This window comes from Lissotriton vulgaris, chromosome 6, assembly GCF_964263255.1.
Source record: "Lissotriton vulgaris chromosome 6, aLisVul1.2, whole genome shotgun sequence".
Lineage (NCBI taxonomy): Eukaryota > Metazoa > Chordata > Amphibia > Caudata > Salamandridae > Lissotriton > Lissotriton vulgaris.
This window is the reverse complement of record NC_141694.1, coordinates 595,997,035-596,010,718: the sequence shown is the minus strand read 5'-3', so window position 1 is coordinate 596,010,718 and position 13,684 is coordinate 595,997,035. Positions and strand designations below refer to the sequence as shown.

Sequence of the window (13,684 nt, the reverse complement as noted above, 5' to 3'; positions counted from 1 at the left end):
AAAACACTCACTAGTCTGGTGAAGTCACAAAAGGCCAATGGGGGAAGGATAATATAGTTTGCCTCTGATTTAAATACTTCATCATGATGACTTGGCTCAGAGGCTCAGTGGTATCTATGCTGGGCAGGGTTAAGCTGATTACCTTGGTCTTCACATTCAAATCATTTGGCAGGAGTGCACAGGACCTATGCAGTCCTATGCATTAGCTTTATCCCTTATCTCTTCTAGGTGAATATGTATTTAAGTATGCATATCTATATGTACATAATACCTCATTTTCCACCACAATATGTAAAATGTGATTCAAGCAGACCAATTCGCCCAAACATGTTATTTACAAGAAAATCTAAACTCCATCCATTCTGCAAGGAACCTACTCAAAAAACCTGTTGCTAAAAAACAATAGCTATAATTACACTTTAATAATTACCCTCGGCACCCTAGCAAGCTCTGGTCAGAAGTCGTAATACTTCACAAATAAGATGCATGTGGGTTTTCCAACACACAGTTCATGCACACCCCATTTACACCACCATCTGTATGATTAAAACTTGCCTTCTGAAATACCCAATCCCTGGACTTGCACCTCTGTTTATCACAGCGCGAGGAGCCTACAGAGTCTGACAGCCCTATTCAAAGCCTGGATAGGCCTTCGGACAGACCTTTTGATGCCCGCTCTGTCCTGGCTTTTGAAAAGGGTTGGGGTGACACTGCTGAAAACCTGTTACCCTCCAGCTGGCTCCTGTTTCAACATGCCAGCACTGCACCAGGCATGCACAGCATGCCTAATGTATTGCGCATCTGTAAGGTGAGTTTATTTATTTATTTTGAAATTTTTATATAGCGCGAACAAGATCTTTGCAGATATCAGAGTGCTTTACAATGCAGTGAATACTAACAAGAGAGTGAAAAGCAGGTCATTAGGGAGTAAAATAGAACAGGTACAACAATAATGCAAATATTACAGATAAATGAGTGCATAGATAGTCAGGTAAGACAAAAATACAGGTAAAACACCTAGTCATAGGGATCGAGCGGAATAATACAGATCAGTGCAGAGTCTTTACAGATCCACATTAATAGGTCAAATGTATTTGGCCATGAAAATAGCTTTTACTTCTTTCTTAAAGAGTGTGAAGGAGGAGATGAGCCTGGTTTCAGGAGGGAGTGAGTTCCAAATCCTGGGTGCCATTTGAAATGAAGGGCCACAGGTATCAAAAATCCATTTTGCATTCTCTAAATTACGAATTCTAGGTAACCACTATTTAAGGAATGCAAAATGGTATGTAGAAAAATAGTGATTACCTAATAGAGATTCCTACAGAGACACAATCACAATTAGGTATTCGCTATTAGGTAATAGTACTCCATTTGTTCCTATGGGCCAGGTGCAAATGGCTTTTCATTATCAAATTTGCAATAACTGGTAATCGCAAATTAGGTAATGCAAAACCAAGGGTGCCCAGGGCCTAAGGTCCCCCCGAAGCACCCCAAAAAAAGTGCACATGTAAAGTGCACACATGCCCATGTGTGTGCTACATGGCTCTTTGAAAAATGCATTTATTGTGCATTTTCAAAAATCGCACATTGCTACCATCGACTTGTAGTTGTTGGTGATATCATTCCACAAATGCACAGTTTCCATTTAGAAAATGCTTGGTACATGTGCTTAGAGAACTGCAAGTTGCAATTCTCTATTTGTAATCACAATTTTAGGTAACCACAAAAAATTGCAATGACCTAAAATGCCCTGGACTTCTCCACAGTGCTTCTACTCGCACCTCTGTTTATCACAGCGCGAGGAGCCTACAGAGTCTGACAGCCCTATTCAAAGCCTGGATAGGCCTTCGGACAGACCTTTTGATGCCCGCTTACACCCTGAAAGGCTATTTTGCATTTGCATTTGGATTTGCAAACGGTCACATTTAACGATTCCCACCGTTTGCAAATGCAAAGTAGGGTGATACATGTGGCCTAACACATTTGCAGTCCATGGATGGAATCACGTAAAAAGCCACCTCCCTTTGCTCCTAACATGCACATTTTACACTGTTAGCAACACAAGCCTGGAAGTGAAACAGACAAACTGGCAAGTCAGTCATTGTGTTTGTTTACATGTCTGATGATTGGAGCTGCAAACAGCTGCACCTCTTTTGGTCACTGCTGGTGACAGTGATATTGGTCTCCTGGCTGACTTTGTGCCTTGTCTTTTCCCTCTCATGCTTTCGCTCTCACGGGTCATTCCAAGCATTTTTCAGTGTCTCCCAAAAAGTAGTGACTGTAAATGAGATTGCTGCAGTTAAATAACTGGGAAATGTGGTCACTTACAAAAACTTGTAAACCTGAAATACCAGGCTTGTTGTTTTAGGGGTTTCAATAAGTTTGCATTCATTTCTTTGCTTCATGGAACACTGCTGTCATCATGTCATGATAAATGCTGCTTGATTGCCAATCTCACTGGTTCATCAACCACCAACATATTGGTTTGAATGAGATTTCCAAAAATGTGTGAATGTGTTGCATGCGCAACACTTTTTTTTTGCAACTTTCTGTTGACAACTAAACAACTATTTTTAAAGGCAATATGGGACATTTTAAGTTATTTTGGCTTACCTATTTTTAGCATGCTCTTGCAAATTACTGCTTTTATACAATTTGTACCGAGAATGTTGCATGGGCCTACTGTTTCTTTCATCAATATTAAATCCGAGTGGATGGAAATTGACTAGAAAATCGTTTCATATAGTTCATGCATCCAAAATGGTTATAAAAAGAGCAATGTTCTTAACTTTCTAGAGGTACTTATATTGTTTAGGTCAGTAGTTGTTAGGATATTCATATCACAAGTCTTTTGATGTTTAGGGCATATTGTCTCATACTGGTATATTTCTGTGTATAAAGTGATCACAATACAGACACATCCTATTTATATTTAATACAGACTCAGGGCAGATGTATCAAGCTTTTTGCGAATCACAAAGGCCGAAATTCGCAGAATTTCGGCCTTTGCGACTCGCAAAAGGCATTTTAGCATTTTTTGATATGTAACAAAAAATCGCAAAATAAGGAATCGCAAAAATTTGCGATTCCTTATTTTTCTTAAGCATTTAAGGAATCACAAATTTTGCGATTCCTTAAATGAGATGTATGTAACTTTTTGACATTGCGATTTTGGGTTAAGAAATCGCAAATTACCACCAACTTGTAGTTGGTGGTAATTTGCGATTTCTTTTAAAAATGCCCTATTTGGCATTTGTGAGGGTGGCATGTGACGCACATACATGCCCTATGGGCATATATGTGCGCCACATGCACACACATGTAAATTTCAGGGGTGCAGCAGGGTGTCTTTGAGACACCCCTGCACCCTTGAAATAATTCTCAAATTGCGATTAGCAAATTGCGAATTTGCAATTTGAGAATGATTTCACAATCATTCCTATGGGCCTCCTGGCCCATAGGAATGCATGGGAATTATTCCTTAATTGCGAATTCGCAAAGTGCGAATTCGCAAATAAGGAAAAATAAGGAATCGCTATAAAATAGCGATTTTGTACATACATTCCATTTTGCGATTTCTAAATAGCGATTCCTTAAAAATCGCTATTTAGAAATCGCAATATCGAATCTTGATACATCTGCCCCACAGTTACTTATTTTTGCAATGCCAATATCAGAGAATTAAAATGTGCAATCAATAGATGTTCAGGCACAGAAAGGAACACATTCTATTTCCCCATTTAACTGCATTCAGAACAATTGTTTTGAAGAGTAAAAAAGAACATTAATATTTTCTTCTTCTACGTCTTCAATTGCTTACCGTTACACAGTGGCATGTGCCAGCACATGTGATAAAAGCAGCATGTGAACTGCAATAATTTTCAAAACATTTTTAGCAATCATTTAATTTAAAAAATGTCTTGCAGCGTCCATTATCAAACAGTTCACTGCACCAGCAAAAGTTATGAGTTTTTCATTCAACTAAAGCTTGGAGGCTTTCTGTCTACCAAAATCTGTATAGTCCTGCTTTTGGAGCATCTTAACAGGTTCTAAGCCCCATCATGGTCCCATTCTTTGCATTTTGGCACAGCAGATATTTATTTATTTCTACCGACAGCACATACATTAATTTGACACAATTCCGAGCTAATACTTGTACCACCAGAAGTCGGAGCCAGAGGCAATTGCTGGTCTGTATTTGCAAGATCTGTCTGCAGCCCAGACACTAACTTAGAGATTTTTTGAGGCAATATGCGCATGAAAAATGTTAAAAAGAAATGCACAGACCCCTTCTGCATCAATGCAATGCAGTGCAGAGGATCATGATACGGTGCAAAAATATCCTGAAACCCTACATAAAATTACGAGTGTTGGCACAATCGAGAAGGGGCAGTTGTAAGGAGTGCAATTTGTTTTTAATGTGTGAGCTAACTGAAGTTACTTTTTAGGCACTGTATCTCCACAGCCTATGCCTGCAAATGCAATAAAGCTGACAACATTGGGAGTATGAAGCACACTCTTTAAAATAAAGTTAATAAGCTGCTTATTTTGCAATCTGCTAAAGCACACAAGCTCACAAACCAATTTGGTATGCATGGGAACTATGGACCATATGCATGAACACATTTTCCCATAGACACAGAATGGGCAAAACCCTTTGATGCATCTGGCCCTATACAATTATGCATGTCTTCCTGTACATTATGCATACATTTCAGTATGGTGCATATGCAAAGCGGCAGGTTATGCATCTACACAGTATATCTTGCATGCAAATTAGTATATAGTGCTTTTAAACAAATGGGTTGTAGGTTCAAATCAATATAATATGTGTACTATGTGGGAATTACAGCTTGCAAGGTGCAGTGCTGCACCAGTTACAGTCGTGCCAGCTTGTGATATGAACATGTCTGCAGCCTTTGGGTATCAATACGCCTAGCTTACATTCATGCTGGCATATCGAGGTGAGTTTAACAAGGGAGCCTTGATTTTATTTCAAGAATAAACAGGAAAATTATAAAGACAAAGCTCTTTTCTAGCTCGATGCATTTGCTCTCACTGCTCGAAGGCAGCTGCACATAACTAGAAGTAACTAGAGAGAACAGTTTGCTTGGAAAGGGCAGATTCTTTGTTGTTCTTATCTTCAACTTTTCAATGGGTAAAACATTTTATAGTTCGCTAGTGCCTCAAAACTCCTGCTCTGGCATTATCATGAACCTCAGGTCAAATGTTTAAACACCAGCAGGGCTAGCTCACTCTTGGATCGTTCTGGTGTTTTTTAAGTGAGTACCATTACACAGTAGGGTGACCAGACGTCCCTGTTTTCCCAGGACGGTCCCTGTTTTTGGAGAAGTGTCCCCGTGTCCCGACACTTTTCTCCAAGTGACTCAAATGTCCCCCGTTTTCAAACCGTGTCCAGGTTAAATACAGAAATGTCCCTGTTTTTCATTGTTCTGGTTCAGCATGCTCGCGCATGCTCTCTTTGCACTGGCGTTTGCTAGCCTATGACGTTTTATAGATTTTTGGAAAATATAATCTATAGTCCTTAAACGTGTAAATGTAATAAAAAGTACTAATGCTGCTGTGTAAAGGAGAGGGGTGCCAAAAAAAGACCTTGGATTTGGGGTGCCAATAAAAGACCTTGGATTTGTTCTCTGTAATGCTTCATCTTGGTATGTGGAGGGAGCTGTCATTATAGTCCTTTTTCTATGTCTACGTTAGCTGTCAAATAGTACTACTTTTATGTCGATGGTTACTGCAAACCGTAGTCCTACTTCAATGCCTATGACCTGTCCCCGTTTTTTGTTTTGAGAATCTGGTCACCCTATTACACAGGGTAATAGTAAAGTCTGCTATTTGTAGCACTAACAATTGGCAGATGTGTGGCACGAAGAGCTGTTTGAAGAACAAGCAATTGTTGTACTTAAACACATTTGACACTGAGGAGCATAGTCCTACGGCTGAGCAGCAGTGTGCCCAGACACATATAATGTTGCATAACCATCACAGATGCACAAGTACAAAACATACATCACACTTTTCTTTGTATGAGCACCAACAGACAGAAGTTGCACTTTCTTACCTCCATTGGTGACCATATTGCCCCATCCAGACACAGTGCACCAGGTGCCGGTGGCCACACAGCTGGTCGGCAGCGGAATCGGATAGACGTACTTGGTGTACTGAGCCGGCTGAGCTAGCTTGATCAGCATGATGTCATTATCGAAAGCTTGGGGGTTGTAACTCGGGTGCCTGATTTGCTTAGCAGCGTAAATAGCTTGTTCTGAGCCTTCATACTGAGATAGGACATCTTCACCGAGGTGGACAACCATAGTACCGGGTCTACCACAGAAAAAAACATTGATTTTAGAAAAGAGAGCGAAATACACACAAATTAAGAGAGGAGGAAAGATAGGGAGAGAGAAGTGATGTGTCAGAGACAAAGAAAGAGACAAAGAGTAGATGCAATAGATGGAGAGAGAAAGAATTGTAGAGTAGAAAGAATTAATCAGGGCAGTAAAAGTTAAAACATTGAAGCATAGAGGAGTTCTAAGGGAGAGAGACACTGACAGCAGGAAAATGAGGTACACATTTAAAGAACAAGTTCAAGGACAGCAACACCGAAAAAGGTTTTGCGACGTAATGAGTGACATAGCATATGTCATCAGAGGGTACGCAGTGGAGTAAGAGGTGGTGCGGGTTTACATGACACCTATGCATAGTACCATTTTTCTGACATCTTTATTTGGCCACAATCCAAGGGAGAAAATGAGTGCTCTGACAAATGTTCCTTACTTTTTAATGTTATTCTGTAACATAAGTAAGAGGCGTTCTCAAACAGGCAGAAAGCTGCTCCAGGGATTTCTATCTGATTTCGCAAGTGAGACCTGATTAGTACAAGTGGCAGTCTACCAGAGAGATTCTTAGATTTAATCACAAGCAATTATTAAACAGTTACAATGTGTGTAGGCCACGCATCTATATGTATCGCCTGTGTTTACTGCACAGTGCGTGGTGCAGCGTCTACTGTTATCACTTTCGCCTAGATGCATCATTGTAACATTTTGCGATTTCTTAATTGCGAAAATTAAGGAATCGCAATTAAGAAATCGCAAAATGCTATGCATCAAAAAATTGCAAATTTTATAGCGATTCTGTATTTTTCCTTAATTGCGATTTACAATTTGCGAATCGCAATTAAGGAAAACCCTTCCCATTGATTCCTATGGGCCAAAAGGCCCATAGGAATGAATGGGAAGGCATTCAGATTTTGCGAATTTCAAATTGCGATTCGCAAAATGTGAATGCAATTTCAAGGGTGCAGGGGGGGTTCAAAGAACCCCTCCCTGCACCCCTGAAATTGAACTGTAAGTGCAAATTACACACACACATGACCCAAGGACATGTGTGTGTGTAAATGAAAACTTTCAAATATGCAACTAGTGCATGTTTGAAAGTTTTCGGTAAATTAGCATGAAGTTCAACTTCATGCTAATTTACCCCTTCCAAATTGCGAATTCGCAATTCCAAAGTAATCATGCATTGCATTTAAGAAATCGCAATATTGCGATTTCTTAAATGCAATCGCAATTTAAGAAATCGCAATGAAATTCCGATTTCTTAAATTGCGAAAATAACAAAATGCTTCATGCATCCCAAAAACGGGATTTGCATTTGCAAACGGCCGAAATTTGCGATTCGCACCGTTTGCAAATGCAAAAACCCTTGATGCATCTAGCCCTTTGTCCCTCTCCCTCGTTACGGTCTTTATCTATGAAAGTTTATCTTATACCCCTGAGCCTCGTGGCTGAAGAGAGGGAGTCAAGTACATACTTGGAGGGGGATAGATGGTGTGACCAAGATAAGGTAGGCACTTATTATGCCTGGTTGCTTGCGGTCTGGATGTGTTCTGCATGTCCTTCATGAAGAGACATATGATTTAAATGCACTCGCATATGTTTTCAGTGTCACAATGAATTATGTTTATTAAATGCATTTATTCCATACGTTAATCAAGAAATGTAATGTGTCTTTCACCCTGACTTCGCATATACCAGAAGACACCAGTATTTCGTATACACAGGTGAAGGGAGATATTATATTCATATTCATGTAATCGTGTGTGTTAAAGTTGCTGCAATCTGTGCCTCGAGCTGCAGGTTGTTTATGGTTTCGCTTCTTCAGCTACTGAAGAATTAATAAAAAATTCCTAGTTTGTGCTAGAACAGTACGTTTTTGTTCCATTGTAGGTAGATGGAATGTATCCTCATTATTTTTAGTTTAAGGAGATAACTGGAATGTCTTTGAACAATCTGAGAAGCGAGAAGAGAGGATATCGTCTGTGCCTGGCCTATCTACACTCCAAGCTCAAAAGAAGCGAAGAAGATTTAATTGAAGAAGTCATGGAAAACTACCAGTGTATTGAAGAAATGAAATGAGTTGTCATGTGATACATTGAGGAGTGGTCTGAATGTATCCTTTTTGTACTATGCGCAGGGCCAAAAAAAAAAAACTGCAGACTTCTAGATTTTCGGAGGAGAAGGAGCCTATTGAAAGCGAGCTCCATAGCCTTAAGCTATTTGACCCATTTGACATGAGTACTTCTAAGGAAGTCTACACATGCTGACACCTTTAAGAACTAAACTAGGGGAACCTGTTAGAGTCATCATTTATGAGAGTAGTGTAGGGAAAGATACTTCATGCTCTCTTTCCTAATGAAAAGGGATTTGGACTCCGCCTCCATCTTGGATTGTGTAATAATCCTGGAGTTTATAGTTTTGTGTCTCTTTTGCCGAATCAATTATATGCGCACCTTTGGCTCTGTTTTAATTTTTCTGTACCTATATTAATTGATTTTGAGGTGTGTCTATATTCAATTATTTTTGGCATTATAATAAAAATCCATAAATGGAATTCAGAGTTTGTGGTCTTTCCAGCATGGCTCCATTGTAAGTAAAATTTTGATGTATTTCTTTCCTCCGCTCGACCACTTTTAGAAGGCAAATAAAAGACCATCGCTGCTGAACTTGGATGGTAAGGATAGGCCCAAGTTTGGCTTAACCAAAAGTCAGGCAGAAACCATTCTTGATCTGCCCAACATTAAATGGACATAAAGTATAAGACTCCCCTGACCTCGCCACGGTATGTACTTCAAGGTGAGATTTTAGGCCGAACAGAAGTGTTTTGTTAACCCTATCAGTGTTCCCTGTTTAAAGCATTTGCTACAGCTAGTTTGATGCTGGAACAATAAGATTGGAACATTAAGAGGCAAACGAACATATATGTATTGCTTTCACCTATTATTTAAAGGTGTCTGGCACACATGGAGTGCTTCCCTTTCCATCAGAACCCTAGAACCCATCATGATGGGTTTTCAGTTCTGCCAACGTGTCTTGTCTGGGCTTTTGTTATTGTTTTCAATGATGATCCTGGCTGAATTTTATGCTGAGTTTTACCATCTATTTTTGCTCTTCTTGATCTGATGAGTACCATAATTGTGTGGACTTCCTTCCCCCCCCCCTGCAGTGTGACAATATCCAGCTGCACTGCTGTTGTGTGGCATACTGGAATCCCTCTTACTAAAACACTAGTACTAGTGCAGTGCAGTCAGAGAGCTAATCTGTTCTTGGTTTTTCCTCACATCTGAGAGCACATCCACCACCAATATAGAAAGTAATCCTATAATACAAGGTATTTCAGAATAATCCAGATGTTACACCTTTGATCTCATACACCTTCAGGTCACCATACATAGCACTGGCAGTGTCACATTACTTGAATCATATGATATTTGTTTCATTGAGCATCACAAGATGTTTTAAGAAACCATCAAACAAGTAAGAAATTAAACATGTGGGTGAAGAAAAGGTTAATTCTGTAGTTGTATTATGTAGAGGTTTACTTTCTGTTTCAGTTGCTGATGGGAGTGTGCTATATCGGTTTACAGATGAAAAGATCATCAACTCACTTGTAAAACCTGAAGTTGGCTTGGTTTGATATTTACAGCCAATGCAGGTTATGCTGTGACATATGTCTCCTGCTGGTTGCTCTGATGTTTCTGAAGCAGCAGGACAATTTGTTGTCCTATCTACTTAACGTTTTGCAGACTGTTCGCCTGATTAGCCATATCCCAATGGTCAGTTAACACAGAACAATGTTTTCGATACTGATTGTGTTTGGTCAGAAGCCTTCTCACTCTGAGTTCATGAGGTTTGTCAAACTTGATGACTCGTCCATTTGACCCAATACATATGCAGGTTTGATAAAAAATCGAAGCTCATCCTTTAGAGCTGATACCTAAGGTCTCTTTGCAGCATCTTTCATAAAAGCTACATTATATTAATGCTAATACATCAGTTTGCAGGGAGAGTGAGATTCAGAATGAGGGCCTGATTAGGAGTTTGGTGGCCCTGGAGCGGGCCGACATGCCAGCACCCCGCTCTAGTACACCCACCACATTACGAGTAATCTCGTGGTCTAGCGGGCTGTACTTTGGCATTCCCATGGTGGTGCATACTAAAAAGCAACTGCAATGGGAATGTGGAAACCCGTTCCTGCTTGGGATGGACTGTGAATTCCATGCTGTGTAGGAAAGGGGGTGACTCCACACAGGGAGGCACAATATGTGCCCCCTGCATGCACCCCATCGCCCTGAGGTAAAAGGGCACCCAATGTAGGGCTCCATTTGTTTCCTCTCCACCACAGTTTTCATGGCGGGCTAATCACCAAGAAAACCGCAGCAGAGAGGAAACTCGTAATATGCTTGGCAGTGAAGCAGTGGCACAGCCAAGCATGTTGCGACCTCAAGACCACCCCAACACTGCCAGGGATCTCTAATTCCTGGGGGTAGCGGAGGTCTCATGGCCTCTGGCCGCCCAACTTGTAATAGGGCGGTTGGACCGCCGGTGCGGTGGTGCCCGCACAACCACCATGGCTACGCCGGTCTATTGGACCGTCATAGTAATAATTAGGCCCTATGTTTTTTGAGGAACCAGATGTGACCTTACATTTGCATATGTCCTTCTTTCCAAAGTATGTCGATGAGTCTCATATGCACCAGTCTCTTTCCTTACTAACTTTCTTCAATGACCTCAATTTTGCACCAAAGAGGTAGTTTCAAACATTGGATATATGACAGAACCAATGGCTTGAGAAAATTGTTTAGATTGTTTGATAATTATGGTTCAGTTAGGGAGGTATTTCAGGCTTTACACAAAGTTTGGATGGGTGGTTTCATATATATATGTTTGTGTTATCAGTTGTCTAATAAACAAGTTCCAGAAAAACCTAAAGCCCACACAATGAGGTGAAAACCAACTATACCTGCTTGGTTAATAAACATCCTTTCGGTGGATATTTGTAAGGCTGAAATATGGAAGGCTGTTCAAACTTTCACTGGACATTACTTTGATGCCAGGCCAGATATGGGGGTGGGCCTAATGACCATGAAGAATCTAAAGTCAAATATACAATGACACTGGTCCCAAAAACTAGTCATTATTTGCAACCAGAATTTAGTGACCAGTGTGCAATTTTCTGTACCGACCTGAGTACTAAAAGAACTGTTCATAAAGTTTAAAATTAGAGTGGATTGCAATCTGGCCTAACTCATTCATTTTTATGAGTGATGCCACAAATTGTGACTATCTTTGATTGGCCAAAATGAGAGGTAGTGTGGCCAACAAGGGTCAGCTGGCCACCATGTCTATGATTGCATTTTAATATGGTCTTTTTTTTTTTTAAAGCAGACTGTCTTTTTAACGTTTCAGTGAGAGCAGTTAGTGGCCACTGGACCATCCCTGCTCCCCGTAAAACATGAATTTTATAATTCACAAAGTGGAAAGGGTCCAAAATTGACCTCTTTTGCTTGGAGAAGGGGTTACCATCCCACTTTAGAGGTCAGTAACATTTGAATGTTTTACTATCTAAATTGGGGTTTCAAACTCTTTAAAAATTCGGTATTTGGAAAGGGCGCTCACAACATGCCTCTTCCTCATACCAAATAGATATCCATTTGCAATCCCATTTTAGGAGGTAAAACTTTGCTGACTCCTAAAATAGGATTCATAAATAGGAAACCTTATTTTGCAGCAACAGGTGCACCTATTGTGGGATTTGAAGACTTTGCGACCACAAAAGAGTCATGTGGTCATCAGTTGCTTAAGGATCACTGTCATTCTTGAGAGGTTTCTTGTTGTCTGATTCGGTATATTCAAGGTACAGGGTTAGGGGATGAGCTTCCCTTTCTATTTAAAATGTTATGAATATCAATGAAGAACCTAGGTTGTATTGTAGATATCTTCATTGAAGTCATAAACACCCTCCCACCTCCCGGTCTAGAATAAGTGAGGGATTACTGCCAAAGGAACTGGGGCCCTATTATGTATAGGGTCCACTTTCCTTGCTTGCGCTTTGGCGCACCTTAAAACAGATGTGCAGGTGCAAACAGAGAAAGGACACCCTGTTGCATAGAATGCACTGGCCCCAGGGCACCCGTGAACTCATGCTGCCCAGGGGGCAGTGCATTCAAGTGAAATATGGAGCGGCTTTGAAGCTGCTACTCCGTGTTACACTGTGCAGGAGGCAACCCAACAGCACTAATAAAGGGGGTTAGAGATCCCCTTGAAGGAGAGTGTAGTGAGTGACTGCATCCACCTACAAGGGGACGTCTGGGGGTCCATAGAACCCACTTTCCCACCTCCAGAGGGCTGCTATCAAGAGGGTGCACTGACTGTGCACCACCTTTTAGGTGGTGCGCTGCCAGTGTGCCTCCTGAGCGCTTCTTTGTCTCTACTCCTGCATCTATAATAATATGGAGTGGCTGCAGAGGTGAAGGGAATCCCTCAGTTGCATGGGGCACGCCCACATACAAAAGAGGGAATACCCTCTGGAGAAAGCGCAGGAGCTGTATGTACACCAGCGCTTTCAGTATTACAAAAGGGGCCGCACAAGCGCAAGCGGCCCCTTCTGTAATTCCAAAGTGTCCAGGGGCAACCTAGCCGGCGCAAATTCTTAATGCCCCCCTGGGGCACTTAGTGTAATACGGCCCCTGGTGCTTTCCAGCAAATGCAGGCACAGTGCCTGAGGGGATGGGGAAGGTTGCTGGATTCTTAAGAGAACAGGCCTTAATTTCAGCTCTGAGAAGTTGCTGTCTATCTTGATGACTTCCCCTGCATTTCAGATTTATTTTTGAGGCTACGTTTGTGGCAGGAAGTTGGAAATACACTACAAGGTTTTCTCTATATCATATAAAGTACTATATTTTATGTTTTAAAATGAGTGCGTCTGAGCCTTTTTAACTAGGAGTACATTTCTCTCTCTATTTTAAACTTTTTACAGGTTTCTTCTATGACCTTTGGATCTATGGTCTTCGGCTTGCTACATCTTCATAGATACTGGCTGTGATGAGTAAGCAGGCCAAAGTGATAATCACCTGATTATTTACTGTGACTCTTTAGTACACTGTACTCTGCTCTTTTTCGTCCTGGTCCTGCTTCTTGCCTACCTCCCAGTGGTTGTGGTCACTTTGGTCAGTGGGATTCTGCATGTGTTTACAGGACTTCCTGTGGGGGTTGACTCTCTTATAATCTTTGCTTTGAGGTAGGAAGTGCTATGCAAAAAAATAGAGTTTGGTTTACATGGTGCCTGTATCCTGGGGTGGGTCACTCTCAAGGTAACTGCATTT

The 13,684-nt window shown here is 41.0% G+C and overlaps 1 protein-coding gene across 1 annotated transcript in view; it reads right to left on the bottom strand.

Annotated features, from left to right (window-relative positions):
• LOC147707762 (trypsin I-P38-like) overlaps positions 1-13,684 on the bottom strand; it is a 68,300-nt gene that overhangs the window by 35,294 nt on the left and 19,322 nt on the right. The window contains exon 3 of the mRNA XM_086926613.1: positions 6,083-6,342. Within this exon, the coding sequence (XP_086782739.1) occupies positions 6,083-6,342 (260 nt within the window). The remainder of the gene's footprint in view (positions 1-6,082; positions 6,343-13,684) is intronic.